Source organism: Lepidothrix coronata, unplaced genomic scaffold, assembly GCF_001604755.1.
Source record: "Lepidothrix coronata isolate B3197 unplaced genomic scaffold, Lepidothrix_coronata-1.0 Scaffold49, whole genome shotgun sequence".
Lineage (NCBI taxonomy): Eukaryota > Metazoa > Chordata > Aves > Passeriformes > Pipridae > Lepidothrix > Lepidothrix coronata.
In genome coordinates, this window is record NW_016690229.1 from 4389267 (window position 1) to 4410012 (window position 20746).

The following is a 20746-nucleotide window of genomic DNA, read 5'->3' on the forward strand; positions in this document are numbered from 1 at the left end:
ATGGGCAATGTCACACGAGGGTTGGTGCCACACAAGCAGTGTCACACAAGGGGCAGTGCCACATGGGCAGTGCCACACAAGGGGCAGTGCCACATGGGCAGTGTCACACGAGGGTCGGTGCCACACAAGCAGTGCCACACAAGGGGCAGTGCCACATGGGCAGTGTCACACGAGGGTTGGTGCCACACAAGGGTCGGTGTCACACAGGCAGTGCCACACAAGGGGCAGTGTCACACAAAGGGCAGTGTCACACAGGCAGTGCCACACAAGGGTCNAGGCAGTGCCACACAAGGGGCAGTGTCACACAAAGGGCAGTGTCACACAGGCAGTGCCACACAAGGGTCGGTGTCACACAGGCAGTGCCACACAAAGGGCAGTGCCACACAAAGGGCAGTGCCACACAAAGGGCAGTGTCACACAAAGGGCAGTGTCACACGGGCAGTGCCACGCAAGGGTCGGTGTCTCACTGTCACAGTCCCAGCTCTCCCCTCCCTCCCCTCAGCGGCGGCAGCGCGGGAAGCGCCGCGCGCGCGCCCTGGCCCCGCCCCGCTCTGGCCCCGCCCCGCCCCGCAGCGCACGTGGCACCCTCGTTCGCGCTGGTCACGTGACGCGGGCCCCGGGTGTTCCCCCGCCCCTCCCCGTCTGACCCCGTCTCTCCCGTCTGGTCAATAGCGGGCGGCGCATGCGCGGGCAGCGCACCCCGCCCCCTCCGCCCCCCCTCGGCCCGGCTCCCCCCGCCCTATATAAGGCGCGCGCGGCGGGGTCCCCGCTCCGCAGTGCGCGTGGGCGGCGCGGCGGCTCCGCGCGCCCCTGGGACCCCCCGCGGCCCCGCCGGCGCCATGAGCTCGGGGACCCCCTACATCGGCAGCAAGATCAGCCTCATCTCCAAGGCGCAGATCCGCTATGAGGGCATCCTCTACACCATCGACACCGAGAACTCCACCGTGGCGCTGGCCAAGGGTGAGGCGGGGCCCTGCGGAGGGCGCGGGCGGGCCTAGGCCGGCGCGGGCGGAGGGGACGCGGCGGGGGCCGCCGTGCCCCGAACAATGAGCGCGGCCCGGGGCCCGCCCGCCCCGAGCCCCCGGCGCTGCTGCTCCCCGTGAGTCAGCACTGGCAGGGGCCGCGGCAGAGGGGCGGGCAGGGCCCGGGGTGCTCGCCTCGCACGGGGGGTTCCCGGGGAAAGCGCTGCCGGCAGCGCCGGCTCCCCGTGCATTGTCGGGGCCGGGGAGGGAACGCTCCCTATCGCCGTGCGGGGCTCGGCTCCGCCGTGCCTGGCTGTATGTCGGGGCTCGGCTCCAGCAGGGCCCAGGCCGGCGCTGGGGAGAGCGGAGTTGGTGTGGATGTGTCTTTGTTCGTGCCGTGATCGATAGCTGGACTCTGCTCAGGTGAGGAGAGTGGGAGCGCTGCGGGGCACCCGCACATGGGTCTGGCCCTGCCGACCTTGCAGGCTCCTCATCGGGGCTTTGCATCTTGTTTCCCTGTAGAAATACTGATCTTTATCTTCTCCTTAAGTGGTGTCATTTGGATCCAGTCGTCACCTGTGCTGGGAACTCCCATCTTTCCTCTCAGCAAAACCTGTCTTGTCTTGTTCAGTCTCTCAAACATGATCTTATTTCTGCACTGCTTTTCATGTCCAGCTTGGCTACTCCAGCTAACGTGCATCAGCCCTTTCTTTCCCTGAGTTTTGTCCTTCCTTGTGCCGGGAAGTTCACGCGTTCTTCATTGCCTTTAACCACCCATCCGGGTTGTCCACAAAACAAACACCTTTTGTTTTGAAAGGCTGCTTGGTGGCAGGAGACACTGACTTGCCAGATTCACAACTACCCTCAAGGCAGCCTCTGTCACACTGTTTATCCTGTATAATGATGTTTATGTGATGTTAGGCGCTATTTGACACCTATTAGAGTGTATTCTGAAGTTAAAAACGTGAGCTTTCTCAAGTTCGCTTTTGCTCTAGGAGTGCAGCTGTTTATTTAACTGTACAAATGGAGCTGTTTATGTTAGTGCTTTGCTCAAAGTACTTGAGAGGTTGCTGGAAGGATGCAGTTCCTTTCCTGTACGTGCAGGAAGGTCTTCACCTTGACCCAGCAGCAAGTAGAAATGGTTCCTCACATAGTTCTGCCTTACACAGAGCACTTGCTACTTCAGAGCTGAAGTGGTGTGTTTCAAAGGCATGTGTGATTAAAGCGCTTTGTGATGTAAGTGCGTGCTCTGGATAAGATTTCTGGCAGTTCTTGTATTTATTGGTTTCTTAGTGTTCAGTTTTTGATGAACTGGAATGCCTAAGAAGTAGTTCTTATGATAGATGGAGAATATAATTTGTCCCCACTTGAAGTGCTGCTCTATGAACTTCACAGCACAAACCCTGCTTTTCATTTTAGCTCAGAGGGGTTTTTCAAATTTAGAGGCTCTGTACCAAAATTAGGGTCAGAATTATGAACGCAGCAACAGTGTTGAAGTTGGGAACAGCAGTATCAGCCCTGGGGGTGGGGGACAGTGGTTTAAAACTCTGAAGGGTTAGAAGAGCCATGAATTACTGACATGCAGTTAAAGTAAATTGTTCTTAAGCCCTGGGTGCAATTGCTTAAGGCTTAAACAGCTTCAGTGTGTAACATAAGTGCCACTGTCTTGACTTCTATCATTCCAGTGACATAAAGAAAAATTTAGGTTGAAAGAGACCTCAGGAAGGAATCTGGCTTAGCTCCTCACTCAAAGGCAGGCTAACTTCAATTGATTTATATTTGTTAAATCTTAACACATGCACAGTATCTTAAATGCTGGAGATTCCACGTGTTAATTAATCACTACCAGAAAGTCCTCTGCCTTGTTAGATGCTGAACTTAAATTGCAAACAAAGGAAGCTTAGGCCCATTATTGTCCTGTCAGCAGTGAACACCAGAAACTTCCTCCCCCTCCTGTAGAAGTGTGAAGAAATTGGACTGTTTGAGCAAGAAATATCCACGTAAGCTCTGCTTTCCAGACATCCAGTCACTCTTGTTATGCTTCTTGCCCCTTCAGAAGTCTAGCTCAACAGCCCCTACATGAGTAGTAACTTCATTGTAAAATACGAGCTGCAGTGGTGTGGGATTGATTTCCTGCTCATCTGTAAGCAATAGTCACTAACTCCGTGGGAGACAGCCCTTCCCACCTCTGCAGGAACTTAAGCTGCACAAAGCTGCACTTTGTGCTGTCCCGGAAACAGTTAAACATTTCAGGTGCAGGGACAGGCAAGTTCAACTCCTACAACTCTCTCACATGCCCTCACTTCTGTTTTGTCTGCAAGGAGGACATGGTTTTCCACCTTTTTAGTTAGAAACCTTGGGACCAGCCAAGTCAGAGGCTGCCTGGAGAGCCTTGGGCTTTGCAGGTCATGTGTTTGTTCATGTGGAAGTTGATGGGCTGATTGTGGTGCTTTCCAAGTTTGCCCTGGGATGCTGCAGTAGTCCCTGGATACCCTTAGCATGTCTTGCCATGAGCTGTGTGCTGTAATAATCTGAGCTTAAGCTGGGGTGTCAGTGGTACAGTTCATGTCCAAAAGGCCACAAGCATTTATTTCAGTTTATAATCTGCTTCTGGTTGACTGGGTTACAGCTGTAATATGATCAAACAGCAGCTGGAGATCTAAAATAACTTGGAGAGGTTATTTACCCTAGGAATTCATGGAAGATGGCCATTCAAAGGAAGCGACTGACAGCTTGTCCTTGCACCAGGGAAGATGCCCTTCCTGTTAGGTGCCAGCTGAGGTGCTGTGCAGTGTGGTAGGGACAGTCTGGCACTGACCTGCTCCTTGGGAGCTCACCTACGTACTAAGAGGGGTGAAAAGCACTTGCAGCACTAACTGCTGCTTGGGTGGATGCGCCACCTGGATACAGCTGCTCATCTCAGAACAGGACTCTTGAGAATCCCTGCCTCCAAGTGCCAACATTCCTAGTAAGTTAGTAGCAGTATGGTGTGCCAGGGATGCTCAGCACACCGGGGTTCAGTGGATCCACTTTTAGTGCCCTTTTTCCAGGGAAGCTGTGGTGTCCCCTGTCATCCACATGGCAGGGCTGTCTGTGCTTGTATCATTCCAGCTGTGCACTGGGAGTGGCAGCTGGCTGGCATGTCACCACAGACTGTGCCATGGCAGGTGCTTGTGAAAGGTCTGTTAAGGATGGAATTTGTAAAGGTACTGCAGGAATTGTGGCGTGTCCTGGCAGAGAGGTTTCAGTATTTCTGTGGTAACCTGTTAGAAGCAATTGATGGAACTCCAGTGCAGAATTCTTCCATTGGCAGACAATGTGCATAAACCAATGTGCTGGTGTTAATCCAAACTGGCAAGGCCTCATGAAGACAAAGCAGCTAGACTAGTGAACTGGGTGAGCTTCTGTAATTTGGGGCTGAAGTTTCAAGCTTTCACATGTCAGTGTTTAATACAACTATGCCATCTGCTTTCCTGCGCCAACAGTCCAGTAAATCAGTCTGACTTCTTCACCATTAATGGCTCAAATTAATTTATGCTTTTACCTGGTAGCTGCCACAGTCAGCTGAAGCCTTCTTTCCACTCTAAGGTGTAACATCATTGGTTACTGCCTGCTCAAGTGTCCTGATAGCTGGGACTCAGTAAAACCTCCCCAGGCACTGAGGTTTTAGATTTATCACTAAAAGCTTGCTTTATAGTCATATTAATCATAAAAATGGTGACATGGAGTAGAGAGGGAATTTTAATAGGAAGTTCTTATCATTGATAAAACTTTATCTGCATAATAAATATATGAAAACAAAGATGCAAATTTGAGCTGTAAAGCCTTCTAAGATTTCCCCCTGCTGCTTCAGGGGCCTCTCCCCTGGTGTGTTGCAGTTGTCTGGAGCTGAATGCCTGCATGAGACAGGTGCTGGGGAGGGAAGGGGAGTATGGCAGTACAGCACTGTGAGTGAGTCCTTGGGTGTGGAGTAGGATTCTTCACTCCAGCTGGTCTATGGTCTTTACCTTCACAGCTTGATGTAAACAAAACTGTTTGTGCAGACTACTGAAAAAGTTGGCATTTGAGGGAACAGATGTGCGAGAGGGAGATTCAGGGTTCTGGAGGTAACCTTTGTTGTTGTTGTTTTTACACTTGGCAAGTGTTACAGGAGTACTTTTTAATTGCATAAATCTTAACTTGCTCGCTGCTGCAGTGGTAACCCTGCACTAACAGTCATTTCCCAATGCTCCAGTGCGATCCTTCGGTACCGAGGACCGGCCCACAGACAGACCGGCTCCTCCGAGAGAAGAAATCTATGAATACATTATTTTTCGAGGAAGTGACATCAAAGACATCACTGTCTGTGAACCTCCAAAAGCTCAACATACTCTGCCACAAGATCCTGCCATTGTCCAAGTAAGTTAGCCCAAAGCGTTGCTATAAAGCTGTGATAAAACATTGGTGTTGGAGGACTGGATTTTGGTAAAAACTTATAAAAATGAAGGCCAGTCAGTGTCTCCAGGAATCTTCAGATTGTTTGAAGCATCCTGAATTTTGTTGTAATGTTTAAAATAGCAGCAGCATTAAAGACTTCAGTCAACAAAAGCCAGAACTAGCTGAGAATGCAGGAAAATCATAAAGAGGTAAACTAACCCTTCTGAGTATTTGCTTAAGCTTTAGTATTGCTGTACGTGAAGTAGAGAATCACTGCCAAAGCAAGTTGACTTCTGGACACTGTAAATGGAAATGTACTTTGTCTTGTTACAGTCTTCACTGGGCTCTGCCTCTACATCATCCTTTCAGCCACATGTGCCTTACAGCCCGTTTAGAGGTATGCCACCTTACAGCCAGCTTGCTGCCAGCTCTTTGCTTAGCCAGCAGTATGCAGCTTCCTTAGGTTTAGGTAAGTAACAACTTTACTTGCTAGAATAAAGGTTCAGTCCTTGTAATGCACCTACTGTGAAAACAACAGTGACTAATTCAGTGACTACTCCTTGTCAGGCTGTGAATAAGTAGTTAACTTTGTGCAATGATTGTACTACAAGGAGGCCTGTGTTTCACTTACACGTGCACACACACATGCACAGGAAAGAAACAAAATAAATAGCTCAAGTTTCTTTCTGAAAGTAATGTGAATACCTAACAGTTGAGGCCAGTTCATTTTTAATCTGGCACACCTTACATGTGCATCACATGTAAAAAGAACTTGTGTTCCCAGAGAGGACTGTAAATAAGCTGCTCTGGTGCTGTTCTAGAGATTCTTGTGCCTCTTTCCAAGTCCTTCAGATGTTTCACTACCTAGTATCTTATCCATATATCTTTGCTCTCTCTTCTTCCCTCTATCTCTTCAGAGAAATTGGTAAGCCCTCCAGCATCAGCAGCTGCTTCCAGCCCTAGTTCTTCTCCGTCTCCACAACCTGTTTCAGAGCCTGACATGTCTTCAGAGCCCCATCAGCTCTCTTCCAAGGGTAACAGCAGTTTGAGGACTCCAAATATTTGGAAGAACTGCATGGCACTTGCAAACACTGTTCTTGTTAACCCCTCCTAGAATGATGGTGCTTATATGGGTAATGCCAGTAGAACTAGTTCTCAGCTTTTTTTGCCTTCCATTACATGAAGTATTACTCCTCCTGTCCTAGAATTACCAATTAGAGAGACAGGAGAAAGGAAAAATCCATGACAGTGGATCCTCTTGTGTAAGTATCAGGAGAGGGGTGAAGTTTAGTGATGTTAGTGTGCTGCATCCTGTCCAGGAACATGTGTCACCGTAGGGATTGGGTGAGGAATGAATTGGCCTTTCCTGGAAAGACAAGCACACTGCTTAAATTGTGGGTGGTCTTGTGGTTAGAGACCCAGGTTGTTTGAAAATTTAGGAGTATTTCTGTGACTGAGGAAACATCAGGATAGATTTCCTGCATGATGGGGCGTTGTACCTTGTCCACACTCCTAGTTAGTAAAGCATGACTAACAGTAAGCAATTCCTGAGTCCTGGGTAGCTGAGATAACAGTTCTGGGTGCTTGCTTCTGTGTGTAAAACATTTAAAGGAGGCTGAGTAGAGATACTAGACTGACCATCCTCAGAGCAGAGAGACCAGGTGCAGCCTGCATTTAAACATGGTAATTAGTTTCACCTGTTTTTAGCTTAAGCATGTATGCTTGTGTTGGCATGAAGCTTTTTACTCGCTCTCTGGTTTTGGCCATCTATCCGTTTCTCAGTATTCTGGCTAAACTTTGAAACTTTGTCATGTTAAACTTGCACACCAGCTTTGTCCTGCTGAATAATCCTTAGGATATGTCTGTCTTCCTTGCAAGTTTTCCAGGTGTACATTAACTGGGAACCTGCATGATGTAACCTACTGGGTATATCTCATGTGGACTTGGGTGACCCAGAAGTGTCAGTGGCTTGGTTTGTGTGCACTCTTCAGCTTTTCACTTTTCTTGCTCTTTTAATATATTCAGTTAAACTTTGCTTCCAAGCGGTTCTTATGCATAATTACATAAACCTGTAGTACTCCAAACCTTCTAATTAAACCTAGAATGCAGTGTTTCTTCTGAGTACTGAAGACTGTCACTTTTTAATATAATTGGTGTAAGGTATACCAAACCATGAAAAGTATTTACATGTTTTGTAGTGTGAATAAATAAGCCTGGATGGAAGAGCAACAGAAGTCTTGGTAACACTTTGGCCTTGACCAAGAAGGAATTTAAAAGGGTAACTTTGAGATCCTGGTCTGGTTTCAGGTTTTCTTTGTCTGAAAGCTCTAACAATAAGCAATGAATTTGAAGAACCTCTAAAAGCAGCTTACAAAAGGGGATATAGCTGAGGTGCTTAAGTGTTTGCTGCAAGACTTTTTTGACAAAGTGGGGAACTTGCTTGAACAGTTTCAAAATGATGGCTTTTTGTTTCAGATTTAACTGTTATCATATAAAGTACAATCCTGCATAACCAAGGATACACCTAGAAATTATATTTTGGTATAAACTGTCTGAGAGACTGACCTGGCTTGGTTATCTGATGTTTGTCTAACTTGGTTTATGAAATAAAGGGGTAGATTTCCTGGTACTAAGGCTCTGGATTTGAGAGCCATGACTTGTGTGGCAGTGGTGCCTTACCTAGAGTATGTGGCACTGAAACTTAGCCTGTAATGATTCACACTCAAGGCTTTGAGTAATTCTTGACCAAACTGTTTCTCCATAGAAGTGGGCAGGGTTTGAGTGGTGTTGGCACGTTTTCCAAGAGGCACTTAGTCACTGGGATTTTTTCCAGGTGCTGGCTTTCCTTCTGTTCACCCAGTCCGCAAAAGCCCCATGGTGGAACAGGCTGTTCAGACCGGCCCAGTGGACAGTGTGAATTCCCCAAAGCTGCCCCCAGTGAAGGTGACTCCGGGGATTCCGCGCGGTGCCCGGCAGGTTCCGCCGGCCAACAGCAAGGCGAGCGGTACGTAAGCACCACCTCAGCTCTGAGGGCTGGATTGTGGCATCCTGCAGAGGTGCACTGCAGGACTGAGCTGGTTTGGGTTTGTTCTCCTGCTCCTTTATTAAGTTTATCCTTCTTGTTTAGTAGATACAGTTCAGGCAACACCTGTGCAAACCCAAGGACAGGTGAATGATGAGAACAGAAGACCTCAAAGGAGAAGATCGGGTAGGTTAAGCTGAACAGTCATGTTATCATCTAAAGGCAAGTGGTGTTAACTTCAGGGAAGGATTATCTGACAGAGAGCAAAATAAAGCTTGATAAGACTTTGGGTATCCAGAGATGCTTCCTTAACAAAACAGGTTCTGGAGTGTTCAGAAGTTCAGGGTGTTTCAGGGATGGAATTCTAGCGGTCTTTCTAGAAAACTGAAGTTATGTTGTAAAAATCGATGCTGTGAGTTGGCAGCAGCAACTGGATTTCTCTGAAACCTCAAGTATTTTTACTGGAAAGGGCAGTCTTGTTTAAGACTTTCCGGAGTTTTTATAACAGAGAGGAACTATGGAGCTCTCACTTCCATAGAGCAGAGATCTTATCTCACAATGGCAGTTTAAGCACAGGTCAGAAGAAAGTGAAATTCAAGGAGATGTTTCTGCCCAAGCAAAATGAGAAAAGACAGGAAACAAAACTTCAGACTCTCAGGTCTTCAAACTAATTTGTGTGTAGAACAGTTTATAGCTTTTCCTAAAAGGAGTGGATAGTGTTTCAGTTGGAAACCAGAAGTACAATATGAAGTACAAGCTCCCTTTATGGGTAGATGAGCCTTGGGTGGATTTTCTGAAAGCTCCTCCTTTTTGCCATCGTAACAAGTCTGTAGGGTGGTTACAGTGCTGTGCTTGCAGGTGAAAGGCAGACAGGAAAGATAGTTTTCCCCACTTCCCTCAGATTTTCCTGCTGTAATAGCTGTTCTGACTTCCTCTCTGCGCTCTGGAAGGAGAGTCAGGTGCACTCTGTCTTAATGGTAAGACTGACATCCAGGAATGCTGCTCAGAAAGTTAAAGTGTTGCTGTAATATGTCTTCTACAGCCAAATTCAGAAGTTGCTTTCAAAGAGGTGTGGCCTAACCACAGGACTGGAAGCCAGAAACTCCTGAGTTCTATCCCTGGTTTCCTCTGGTCTTGAGCAAGTCATGTAACCTCCCTGTGCGTTACCCAGTGTTTAAACTCTCCTGCTTTCAGGAAACAGGAGAACCAGAAACCGTTCTAGAGGACAAAACAGACCAACTACTGTGAAGGAAAATACAATAAAGTTTGAAGGTGACTTTGACTTTGAAAGTGCAAATGCACAATTCAACAGAGAGGAACTTGATAAAGAATTCAAGAAGAAACTAAACTTTAAAGGTTTGTGTCTTCATTAAATATGAATTGCTGAGATAGTAAACACTGCATAGACAAACTCATTCTGAGAAACTGCATGATTACATCTCAAATCTTGTTTGAGGGAGCAAGAGAACAGATGGCTCTGCAGTGTGCCTCAAGGAAGTGTAATACATTTCATTATCTTCAGATGACAAAGCAGAGACGGGGGAAGAAAAAGGGGACCCTGGAGTGGCAACCCAAAACAATGATGGTAATGCAGAGGAGGATCTGCTGGGGCCCAACTGCTATTATGATAAATCCAAGTCTTTCTTTGACAACATTTCTTCAGAACTGAAATCGAGGTGAGTGTTTTCTAAAGGCTTGGTTTTTAAATGGAATTTTAGGCATAAAATTCTAAACATAATCTATGTGACATGGTTTAAAAGTATTTAAAATTTTCAGAATGCAAGAAATTCAGCAAAACAGGATTTAAAAGGGAGCATTGCCGTGCATTTGGTGGCTCACAAGTAATCCTAACCAGCCTTCATGCAGTGGGATCAAACAAAAAGCATTTCAGCTCATAATGATGCACTTGCCTAAACGATGATACAGGAATTTCCAGTTTTGTTTCCCAGTACTGACTTTGAACCCATTGATTTTAAACAAATTCCTTATCTGGTTCGTGGGAGAGGAGGCATCAGGGTCATGCTGTGCTGAAGGTGCAGCTGGCAGACAGGAGTGAGCTAAGCCTGGAGCTGGGGCAGGGAGGAGGTCAGGTCTGGCTGTGGAAATGCATTAAGTTAAATGTTGGGAATATGAAGGGAAAGCTTCAGCTTTCACTGCTGACACTGATGTTATCAAGTGCCTGGAGAAGTCAGACATCCCTTCAGTGTCAGCATGAGGGATTCCCTTGGCAGTGTTTCTGCAGGGGGCTTGAATGTGTGTGCTGCAGCGGGCTCTTGTTGCAACTCCGCTCAACAAAACTGGGGAGTTGAGGCTTCCTGGCTAAGTGAGCTCGTGGCTCTTGAATGTTTGTGTTGAACCTGAACACAGCCTTGTTCAGTTCCAGGCGCACCACGTGGGCTGAGGAAAGGAAGCTCAATACAGAGACGTTCGGAGTGTCTGGACGGTTCCTTCGTGGCCGCAGCTTTCGAGGTGGATTTCGAGGTGGAAGGGGGAGTGGAGCAGCGAGGAGAAACCAAACCACTCACAGAGCTGGTACTGGCAGAGTGTAACTTCAGAGGCAAGTGCTCTAGCAAGAGTAAATACTGTCTCTGAGCCAGGTTTGTCTCTTATTCCTTACCTGAACTGTCTGTGCAGCCTGTTTTGCTCTCCAGTCTCATGGATATATCAAGAATTGTTCCTTACTGGATCTGATTGATCTTTCTGAGGAGGATAGGAGTGGTTTAACCTGGTGTTTAACATGCTGATTGTGCTGTTGATTTCTTGGGCTCACCTGTCTGAGAAAGCAGGAGCTGCTTGAGCTGATCCTTTCTAGCTAAGCATTTCTTTTGATACAGGGGTGTGAGTTTTGCTGCTTTTATTTCTCTTGGGAGAAGATCTCCATGATATCAAATCTAATTCTACCTCTTTTCCAAATAGGTTTGAACATCTCTCCTGAGAGGGTGAAACTGTACATAGAAAGAAAACAACCAACTGCTGCACTAACGTGGGAAAATGGTTCATATTGTTTACTGTCTCAGCTCAAGTGACAGAACTTCATGTACTACTGCTTATATTCTGGACTTATTTTTGGACCAGCAACAGTCAGCTGGAATATTCTTTGGAAGAGGGAATGTGTTCAGGGGTACCTTCTTCAGGGTGTCTTTTTTTTTTTTGTGTGTGTATTTTTTAAGTGCAGACTAACTTACACAGTTCTTCTTTCTGGGTCTCTCAAAGGCTGCTGTAGCCTAAGCTCAAAGTCAGACTCCTTTTCTGAACCCTGGAGAAGATAAATCATGTTGTTTTAACACGGAACCAAAGCTCACTCAAAATAAACCAGCTACGATTCGTTTTGTTCTGAGTAACCAAATGGATTCTTTGGTGCTGCTGGTCTCACAGTTCTTGGCAGCAGGTGTGAAGCAGCACTTGGTATCTGAAGGAATGGATTCCTGGTGCTGAGGAGTTGTGTATATTGTCACTTGGGAATACTGGAGTGTTGATCATGTAGTAGTGTAACTGACTGTACAGCTGTTTGTGGGCTGGTGCTGGGCTGGAGGTACTGCAGAACCGAGGCTTTCCCTCGAGCTGAAGGGGGTTGGGAATGCCTCGGGGGCTTGGAGCTCCTGGATGGAGCATGGGGATAGCGTGTGGGACGGGAGCAGTGAGTGTCCCCTCGTGTGCTCAGTACAGAGTTTTTGGCAGTGGAGGCCCAAAGCTCTGACCTGTTGCCTCAGTTTGTACCTCGCTGGAGGCAGCACCAAATGCAAACAGTTCTCTGTACTCTAGTAGACTGTGGTGGAACACTTTGGAATGTTTTCATTCAGCTAGGGATGGAAGTCCATTATAATGAAGCTTAACAGATGGGCATGTTTAATTTCTTTCCTCTATACCCCCATACTGTAAATAGTTTAGTTGTTTTTTCTTTTGTTTTTAAAAATCTGTATGTGGGGAGAGGGCTGGGAGGGAGGGCTTACCTTTGTTTGCATGAATAAGTGGGTTAAATTGCTATAGGCATGTGTCCCGTTTTTGGTTGGTAGGGAATTTTGTTGAAAAAGCACCTTGATGACTGAACCCCTTACATAGCTCGAGTTTTTTAGTTATGCATTGACCTAGGTTACTGTAAAAGCTTGGATTTATTTTTGTAGGACTTTATTGCTAAGAATTAGAACATAGCAGTGGGGCTGCTCTTTGGAGTAATGTAAATTGTAATTATAATAAACATGTAAATGTTTACTGTTTCCCTCCACCTCTGTTCTGTGCATAGCTCGGTAACATCACTCCTTCCAACGTGCCAGGTGCCTGTCCTTGGGGCTCTGTGCCAACCTGGAGAAAACCTGGCTGCAGGGCTCTGGCAAGTGCTACACAGCACTGGAAAAGGACTCAAAACACCCAAATCCAGGCACTGCTCCTTGTTAATGTTGCCCTGGTTCCTGTGCTGGGGGATCAGCCTAATGAGGGTTCTGTTACCCCAGCCTGTGTGGAGCTGAGTCCCTGGGCTGCTGGGGCTCACCTGGAGCCTGCTGCAAGTGCAGTGCTGCTGCTGCAGGACCTGGGCTCAGCTGTGAAACAAGGGGTGCTGAAGGGGCTCTGGAGCTGCTGAGAGCCTCTGCTTTCTCTGCTGCTGAAGCAGCCAGTGTGGCTCCAAGTGTGGAGATGGAATTGTGCTGCCAGTCCATTGCCCTGCCAGAAGTGGCTGAGGCAAACTGAGAAATCATCATTGCTCCTGTGTAATCACCATTACCCCCATGTAACTGTGCCTTTTTATTTGAATGGCAGCAATTCCCTTGTTTCCACAGGAAAGCCTCAGATCCCAGGCATAAGACACGTCATTGTTACTGACATTGCTGAAGTTTGTGTCCTATGGATGGATGTGTTCCAGCCTCTGAACCCAGTGTCCTGCTGTCTGGGAGCAGTGAGGGAACGGGTTGCTGTGGCTCAGCCCCAGGGCTTGTTACCCCTGAGCCTTTCTCCCCAGGAGCACTCATCCCTGTTGAAGGCTGCTCTGGGGGCTTGGCTGCAGCCCTGTGGGCTTCCCCAGGGAGGATTCCCAATGAGAGGAATGATTGTGGTGACTTGTACAAGGAACCAAATGCAGCTTTTTTAACTTCTAGTCCAAGGGCTGATGAACAAAGTGACACAGTATTCCAGCATCTCACTTTCTCCAGCTGATGTGGTCTAACGCTTCCCTGAGCAGTAGCGGGGCTGCTGCTTCCCTGTCCTTGACTCCTACGGGATCCTCTGCCCACACTTTGCTCTGCAGCCTCTCTCTGTAAACAGCTCAGTGGTGTGAGAGCTCAGGGATTGTGAGTGCTGCTGCAGGTTTGTTTGCTGCCTTGGGCTCCTCTAGACCTTGATCTGCCTCTCGCAGGCTCCTGGGCCACGTTCAGTCCTTGCTGTGCCTGCTGCCAGCTGGGTCCTGTTCTGACTCTGCCAAACCCTGCCTGCAGGAAGAGCCTCAGCTCCCAGCTGGTCTCTTCCTGCCTTCTCCGTGCTACTGAGGTCCCTGTACTCAGAGAATCCTCCTGACCAGTCCTCCCACAGCCCAGAGGTGGTGGCAGCTGATGAACCTGCTGTAAAGAGCTCAGTGACCAGAGCTGGGCAGTGGAGCTGCCACAATGCAAACACCTGCCTGAAAAAAATTCCCCATTCCCACTCACATCTCTTTTGGGCTGGTTATACAGCATCTCAGTAAACAGCTGCCACCTCACACCTTCATTTATCCATTTCTAAGCATATGCCATTATATATGTGAATGGCTGCAGAACAGATCCTGCCTCAAGAGCAATGTGGTTTCAGGGCACAGCAGCAGGTCCCTGCAGCCCTGCTCACACAACCACTGGGACTGGGAACAATCATGAAACAAGAGCCAAAACCAAGTCCAGGTGCAAGGGGTAGAGAGGAAGTATGTGAAGGCGAAAATGAAAGGAGTAGAGCTTTGTGGTTCAGCTCTGTTGTATGTAACAGTGGGTGTAGTTCTTTAGTTCCCGGTGTATGAATCCCCTCGTGGGCAATTACAACAGCAATGCTTTATTCTGACCCACACCAGCCATGCACAGTCGATGGAAGCACCAAGTCATGCAATTCTGCCCTGGGGATGTGCCTGCAGCAGTGGCTTCTCCTGCTGACTCCCAAAACACAGCCCCACCATCTCTGTCCCATCCTTCGGCAGTAAAACACACACCTGCTGTCACAGGCTGCTGTAAGGCCTGTGTCCAGACTCAGCCCTTTCACCTTGATGCCATTTGGGCTTTTTCTTCCCTAACTCCTTATTAGTTCTGTCAAGGCCATAACACAACCCTCAAGACAGCTGCTTAAAAAAACATAAAGGGAGACGCTGAGAACTGAGACAGTGCAGAAAAGAACCATTAAACAAAGCGAAGTGTCCAGGGAAAAACATGCAAGCAAAGTCTCTGTCCTTTAATGGGTCACTGCTGCTGTTCTGTAGCCAAGCAAATCATCCTGGGTAATTAAAATCCAAGGAACAGACAGATTTTTTTTAAATAACAGCTTTAAAAAAAAATCAGTAGGTTTATTGTAGGTCTCAAGAGGGCACAGTATGAGTAAGTGGAATGCCTACATGTCTATACAGAAAAACCCATCACTCGAATTAAAAACAAGCAGCTAAGCGGTTGCATTTCATTCATCATGATGTTTTCTTTTGTTTTTTCTTTTCGTTTTCTTCCTTTTCCTTTTCAATTTCAGCGACATACTTCTCAATTTCTTCAGGGTTTAGGATCTAAAAGAGAAACACAGGTGACCCTCAAGATACCAATAAACTTAGAGGCATTTATGGAAGCGATTCTAGTTTGCGATGGGAAGAACGTTAACTGTTTACCCGGAGGCAGGTACCTGCTGCAGACACAACAACATTCCTTGGCCACTAAGAATAAACTGAAGTATTTGTCAGTGCAGAATATGAGATTAAGGGCTGGGAGTTAAGGCAGATCAACAAGGACAGTATCAGAGGCAGGCTCAAAGGGAGAGAAGCAAACAAAGGCCTTACCTTCAGCGGCTGCTCCCGCCGCATGACCGCCAGCTCGATGTTCTTCCCACCAGACTGCACCACCTGAGAGGCACAGGGAGGCATTAGCAGCATGGCCAGTAATTCATTCCAACAAAGCCCTTTCAGGTCTCCTTGGAAGGAGAACAGAGATGTATGGGGAGTATTTCACTCCTTAGCTCTAAGCTCTTGATGCCAGCAGCAGTGTGACTCTCAAAACACGAGGGTCTTCACGCTGGTGCCAGTGCCCTCAGTGGCTGGAGAACACCAGAACACCTCAGCCCACCACCTGACCTGGGATATTTTCTATACCTTATAATATTCAGTGTGTGGTTTCACACATCTTTGGTGCCCAGAATTGAAGTCTGTTTTCCTCCTCAGAACTGCTGGTAAGTTCTTCTGTGTAAACTATGGATATTGTTACGCCAGATATGCTGAACCTTGAATTTAATTCCACACCCACAGCAAACAGCTCTCACAGATCCTTTGCAGTACTTCCCTGGGACAGCCACGAAGATTTTCCCATATTCACATGTAAGAAGTGAATCTGGACACCCCGTGAAAAGCCACACAAGGGATGTGAAGGAGCCTCACCTCGAGAAGAGCCTTGATGACAAGTTTAATAGTCAGATCATCCGTTTCAATGGCCTCATCAGTGTAGTTCTTCTCCAGGAACTCACGCACAGATTTGGCTCCTCTGCCAATGGCATTAGCCTGGAAACATTCAGGGGAAAAAGACAATGAATGAGATTTTAGAGATTTCATTTACAGTATAAGCAAGAAATACAAGTTGTACAATTACATAATCTGAAGCCGTTTTGTGATCACCGTGTATTTTTCAGGAGGCTGAACATCTTGCTTCCCTCATGTCAAACACAAAGAGAGTTGACACACACAGGTAGGTTGGTTTTGGGGGTTTTTTTGGGAAGCAGGAAAAGGTTTCCCAAGGAGAGCTGAACTGCAGACTGCAACTCTCAGTACATTTATCATTAAGGGTTTTTGCAGCTGTGAGCCAGTACCATCTGGCCAGCAAGATCTCCTTTCTACACCAGTCCCTCTTTAAAGGGAACATTAAGTCACAAATATTTCATCCCACGTCTACAAGAGACTGAACCAACTCACCTTCCAAGCATGGTACGTGCCAGAGGGGTCGGTCTGGTACAGCCGTGGGGTCCCATCAAAGTCAAAGCCCACGATGAGGGCAGAGATCCCGAAGGGCCTGCGGCCATTGCTCTGCGTGTACCTCTGAGCAGGAAGGACAGACACTCACTCAGAAGCAGTTCTGAAAACATTTCTAGAGTGCAAAGCAGACACTGGAGAAGTCACAACCAGAAATACTTTTAGCTGGCTCTCTTACCAATCTCCCTGTTAAAGGCAGGACTCTTTACCTCACAGAACCTTAAGGGGGGCAAGTGAGGGGTGGTTCCTGTCCAGCCCCTGTTTCTACCCCTGGTGACAGCTACCAGAACCATCTCCCCGGCTGCTGGGTGGTGCTGAGACAGCCAGAGCCACTTCTGCAAGTGCTGCTGTGACACAAGCATGCTTAGGAAGCCAAAAGAAAGGATGAGGACACCTGAACACAAAGGCAGTTTTCACCAACAAGTTGCAACAATTCCATGCAGGGCAGCTCCGTGGCTGTACGGAGGTTACACTGGAGCCTGTGCCACAGCACTCCTGTGACACTGTCAGCAAAGTCACTGCCACGTCACACACCAGAAGCAGGAGGGCTGACCTGCAGCACTGTGGCAGCAGGAACTGGGCCAAGTGTGTGTTTGTAACAGTTTGAGAGAAATGGTGGATGTGCCAGAACAAAGACACAAATGTGAGATTTACTGTAAAGGAACAAAGTGAAACTTTGGGAAGTGGTGCCCTGCTCTGGCAGACCAGTGATTATTACAAGAATCACACTATTACCATCACCACTGTACCAGCACATGGCTGTGCATAAGTAAATTAGATTTTATCTAATCCCCACTAGTGGCTGAAAATCAGTTTAATACACTGGCAAATAAATCATTTTCTCACAGAATGCAGCTGGGCATATTTTGACACTGCAATTCATTTTAAATTCATGAATATCAAATGTAAAACAATTTAAGTACTGCACCAATTTGTTCCCCTCTTGCCCCTCCCTGCAATGGCTTAGCAGGAGGAAAAACTCCAGGGAGCCATGGAAAGGTTTGACAGTAACCCAGTCCCACTGTTCTGGGAGTGAACTGGAGATGAGCAGAGTGTTTCTGATGACATAACACAAGTAGCTGTGCTCTCCTCACAAACACTAATTAATTTCTGTATCTTGGGACGAACAAACCCCTCAAATCAAACAGCACTCAATCCTTCTCTTCTGTTGCTACAAGACCCATTCCCAATAAACATCCACAATGCAGTTTTTTGTGTTCATTTTTACCAGGTGAGTAGAATGAGGCCAGCACAGACATTGTACACACTTAAGTCTGAAGTGTTAGATATTACACACATTATAAACTACACATTACACATACAAGTGGCATATTATGCATAATGTCAGCTAACTTCACAATTACACATAACATCTGTAACACAACAGGCCAGGACACATTTTTAAGCACCTCTGTGCTGGCCAAAGTACCTGTTTGAGGCTGGCAATGTAGCGTGTGATGTACTCCACGGTGACAGGGTCCTCCACGGTGAGCCTGTGGCTCTGACACTCCACACGGGCTCTGTTTATGACTATCCTGGCATCAGCTGTCAGCCCTGGAACAATGGCACGTCCTCAGAGTCATGGAACAACCCCATAACACAACCAGTCTGGCCCCACAAGGCCCATGGGGTCAGTGAAAACAGCAAAGGAGAGCTCACACTCTCAGGTTTGCAAGGCAGGAGCACTTGTAAGGCAACAGAAAGCAGGAGCACTTGTAAGGCTGATGTACCAAAATAACTACAGGACTCAGTTTACAGCTTCCACGTTTGAGCTAGAAGATGCACATAATTCTGACCCAATGGGAATATTACTGACAGCATTCCATATCCAGCAAATCAGCAACCTCCATTCTCACACACATTTATTCCTCAGGCAGTCCTCCATCAGCCAGTTTTATCTGCCCAGCAAATCTTGTCTAGTTGACAAGGCTCCAGCAGCACAATGCTAGCTAACAAAAAGGAGTGACCCTTTGAAAAAACATTGAAAAGAAATTTATTTCTTATTTTACTTTTTAGTTAATGCTGCCATTTTCAATTTACAGCCTTGTTTTTATTAGAGAACTTTTACCCAAGTTTGTGACCCCCCCACATGCATCTCACCCCTTGGCTAAGGGAGCAAGGCAGGGGAAGGAGCTGAGCCTCTCACTCCTGCACAATAAACCTAAACCTCATTGTTTTACTCAGTTAAATCAGATCTTCCCTTAAAGTATTACTAACACAAAGAGTCTAAACTACTTGAAGAGAAACCTCCTGAAACACATTTTGTCTCAATCTATGGGTTTTTTTTAAATTTTCAGATCTCCTGTTTCAGCTTTGAACAATGGAATTCAAGGCATGTGGAACAGGAGGAATGTGGAACTAGAATATTTATGCTTCAAATCCAGAGCTGTTCATGCAGAAGAAGTCTTCTGAACTAAAACAGAGGAGCTTTTACTTTGGTTTATGCATTTCCTGTCATCAGATAATTGCCAGCCTCTATCCATACACCAGGCTACTTTTATAATTAGGAACCATGGAAATAAACTGCTTCTTACAGTCCTTGGCCAGTTATGCCCAGTATTTTATATTCTCATAATCCACAAACACACCCAAAGGTGCCCCAATAAGTGCCAAAACCCCTGAAGGGACCATTTACCTGCAAAAGCCATGCAGACATTGTCATCCAGAGCACAGATTTTCCGTACAGTTCTTTCATCCTGGAGTTTTGCCACAGACTTCTTCTCCACACCAAGGACAACAATATCCTTCCCTCTTACTCCAACCTTCAATGCATGAAAAGAAGAAGTAATAGGATTTAAGCAGGTCCAGAAATCCCAGTAGGCTTTACTTAAATGAGTAGTAAATACCCAACACTGTAACCAAGGTAGGATTTAATTTCCCATTCATTGCCTCAACCAGGAGGCAGAACTGATGTAACAAATATTGCACTGGATTTCAGGGTGCAATTTCATCATCAGTTTATACCAATTTAAATCCCTGTGACTCCCAAGAGGTATGTTCCAACTCTCCTCCCCAACTCCACCATCAGTGTTTCCACAGCCACAGTACCAGGACCAACAAGGAAAATCCCACCAGTCCAGTGGCACAGCTCAACTCAGAGCCCAAACCACTGAACATCAGATGAAATAGCACCTGTAGCTGCCTGTCAGTAGCTGCCCTAATGTCCTAATTTATACTTTGAATACACCTTTTGCAACACCACGGAAGAAGAAAACTGCCTGACCTTTCACTCTCACTCCCACTGTTTCTCATAAGATTACAGGAATCATTTTTTCTTATGGCCCTACTGTCAGCATGTTACAGATGTTTCCAAAAACATTAGGCTCAACAAGAGACAAGACAGAAGTGGGTTATACTGGATGTCGGCTCCACTTTTAAAGTATTTTTAATTCGTGGGAAAGGAAAGAAGAGCCTATTTGGCACTAAGTCTTCTTAGATTCATTCCCATCCCAAAGGTGGTACGTTTGCTTTTTGCTGTTGGAAATTAATACTTATTAGAATTAAAAATACAATTATTACTTGTTACAACTTGTTGTTAATAATACGATTATTATTACAATATATTGAAATTATTAATATAATGTCATTTGCAAATTAATACTTTTTTTCTCCTCCACCAAATGAAATAAAACTTCCACTGAGCAAAAGCTTGGGACAAGTGGAAACTGCGAGGCAGAAAAGTACTTCTGCTTGCCTTTACCGACATGCTTCCCAATCCACTGGGAATATGCATCGTGAACAAGCACAAAGCACCACTATTTTCACCACATACAGATCAACATGGGAGAGGATCCCTAGAGGCCTGTCCGGGCTCCTGAGCCCCACACACCGCGGAGGAGGTAGCGATGGGCTGTAAGGCAGCTCCATATGCGGTATCCAGCCCGATGGACCGCAGGGAATGTGACTGAGAGCCGGTCCCGCTCCAGCGCCGCCCGGGCCCGCACGCCCGGGGCCCGCCAGGCCGGCAGCGCAGCGCGGCGCAGGCCCCGCCGCGGGCCTCGCTCACCCGCCGCCCCGCAGCCCGCGCTGACTCACCGCGGTGGAGCCCTTCTTCACGGCCTCCTGCGCGTACTCCACCTGGAAAAGGTGGCCGTCCGGGGAGAAGACGGTGATGGCGCGGTCGTAGCTCATGGCTCCGGCAGAACCCGCACCGTCATGCGGGCGGGCCGGGGGCGGGGCCGCGCGCCCCCG

At 47.2% G+C, this 20746-nt stretch overlaps 2 protein-coding genes across 5 annotated transcripts; one reads left to right on the top strand and one right to left on the bottom strand.

The window, feature by feature from the left end:
- Positions 1 to 797: 797 nt before the first annotated feature.
- On the top strand, positions 798 to 12622 carry LSM14B (LSM family member 14B). Of its 4 annotated transcripts, none has more exons than XM_017815259.1 (10): positions 798 to 960; positions 5197 to 5360; positions 5712 to 5847; positions 6296 to 6412; positions 8212 to 8382; positions 8509 to 8586; positions 9595 to 9756; positions 9923 to 10076; positions 10778 to 10957; positions 11317 to 12622. In XM_017815259.1, exons 1-9 carry the CDS (start codon positions 840 to 842, stop codon positions 10947 to 10949), a joined length of 1275 nt encoding a protein of 424 aa, XP_017670748.1. In that variant the 5' UTR covers positions 798 to 839; the 3' UTR covers positions 10950 to 10957; positions 11317 to 12622. The 4 variants fall into 4 exon arrangements, with proteins under 4 accessions (XP_017670748.1, XP_017670751.1, XP_017670747.1 ...); XM_017815258.1 differs by having other exon boundaries at positions 799 to 960; positions 8506 to 8586; XM_017815262.1 differs by lacking the exon at positions 6296 to 6412.
- Positions 12623 to 14772: 2150 nt separating this feature from the next.
- PSMA7 (proteasome subunit alpha 7) lies at positions 14773 to 20737 on the bottom strand. Its single transcript, XM_017815267.1, has 7 exons — positions 20591 to 20737; positions 19191 to 19317; positions 17985 to 18109; positions 16499 to 16621; positions 15971 to 16090; positions 15380 to 15442; positions 14773 to 15112 (listed from the first exon to the last, which is right to left on the bottom strand). Exons 1-7 carry the CDS (start codon positions 20684 to 20686, stop codon positions 15020 to 15022), a joined length of 747 nt encoding a protein of 248 aa, XP_017670756.1. The 5' UTR covers positions 20687 to 20737; the 3' UTR covers positions 14773 to 15019.
- Positions 20738 to 20746: the final 9 nt, after the last annotated feature.

Bases quoted from the DNA above. Each gene is read 5' to 3' on its own strand.
- LSM14B (XM_017815258.1), top strand. From the start codon at position 840: ATGAGCTCGGGGACCCCCTACATCGGCAGCAAGATCAGCCTCATCTCC. The intron at 5,848-6,295 runs GTAAGTAACAAC...CTATCTCTTCAG, and splicing joins TGCAGCTTCCTTAGGTTTAG to AGAAATTGGTAAGCCCTCCA. The intron at 6,413-8,211 runs GTAACAGCAGTT...GATTTTTTCCAG, and splicing joins CCATCAGCTCTCTTCCAAGG to GTGCTGGCTTTCCTTCTGTT.
- PSMA7 (XM_017815267.1), bottom strand. From the start codon at position 20,686: ATGAGCTACGACCGCGCCATCACCGTCTTCTCCCCGGACGGCCACCTT. The intron at 18,110-19,190 runs GTAAATGGTCCC...CCATTGTTCCAG, and splicing joins TGTCTGCATGGCTTTTGCAG to GGCTGACAGCTGATGCCAGG. The intron at 15,113-15,379 runs GTAAGGCCTTTG...TTTCTCTTTTAG, and splicing joins GGCGGGAGCAGCCGCTGAAG to ATCCTAAACCCTGAAGAAAT.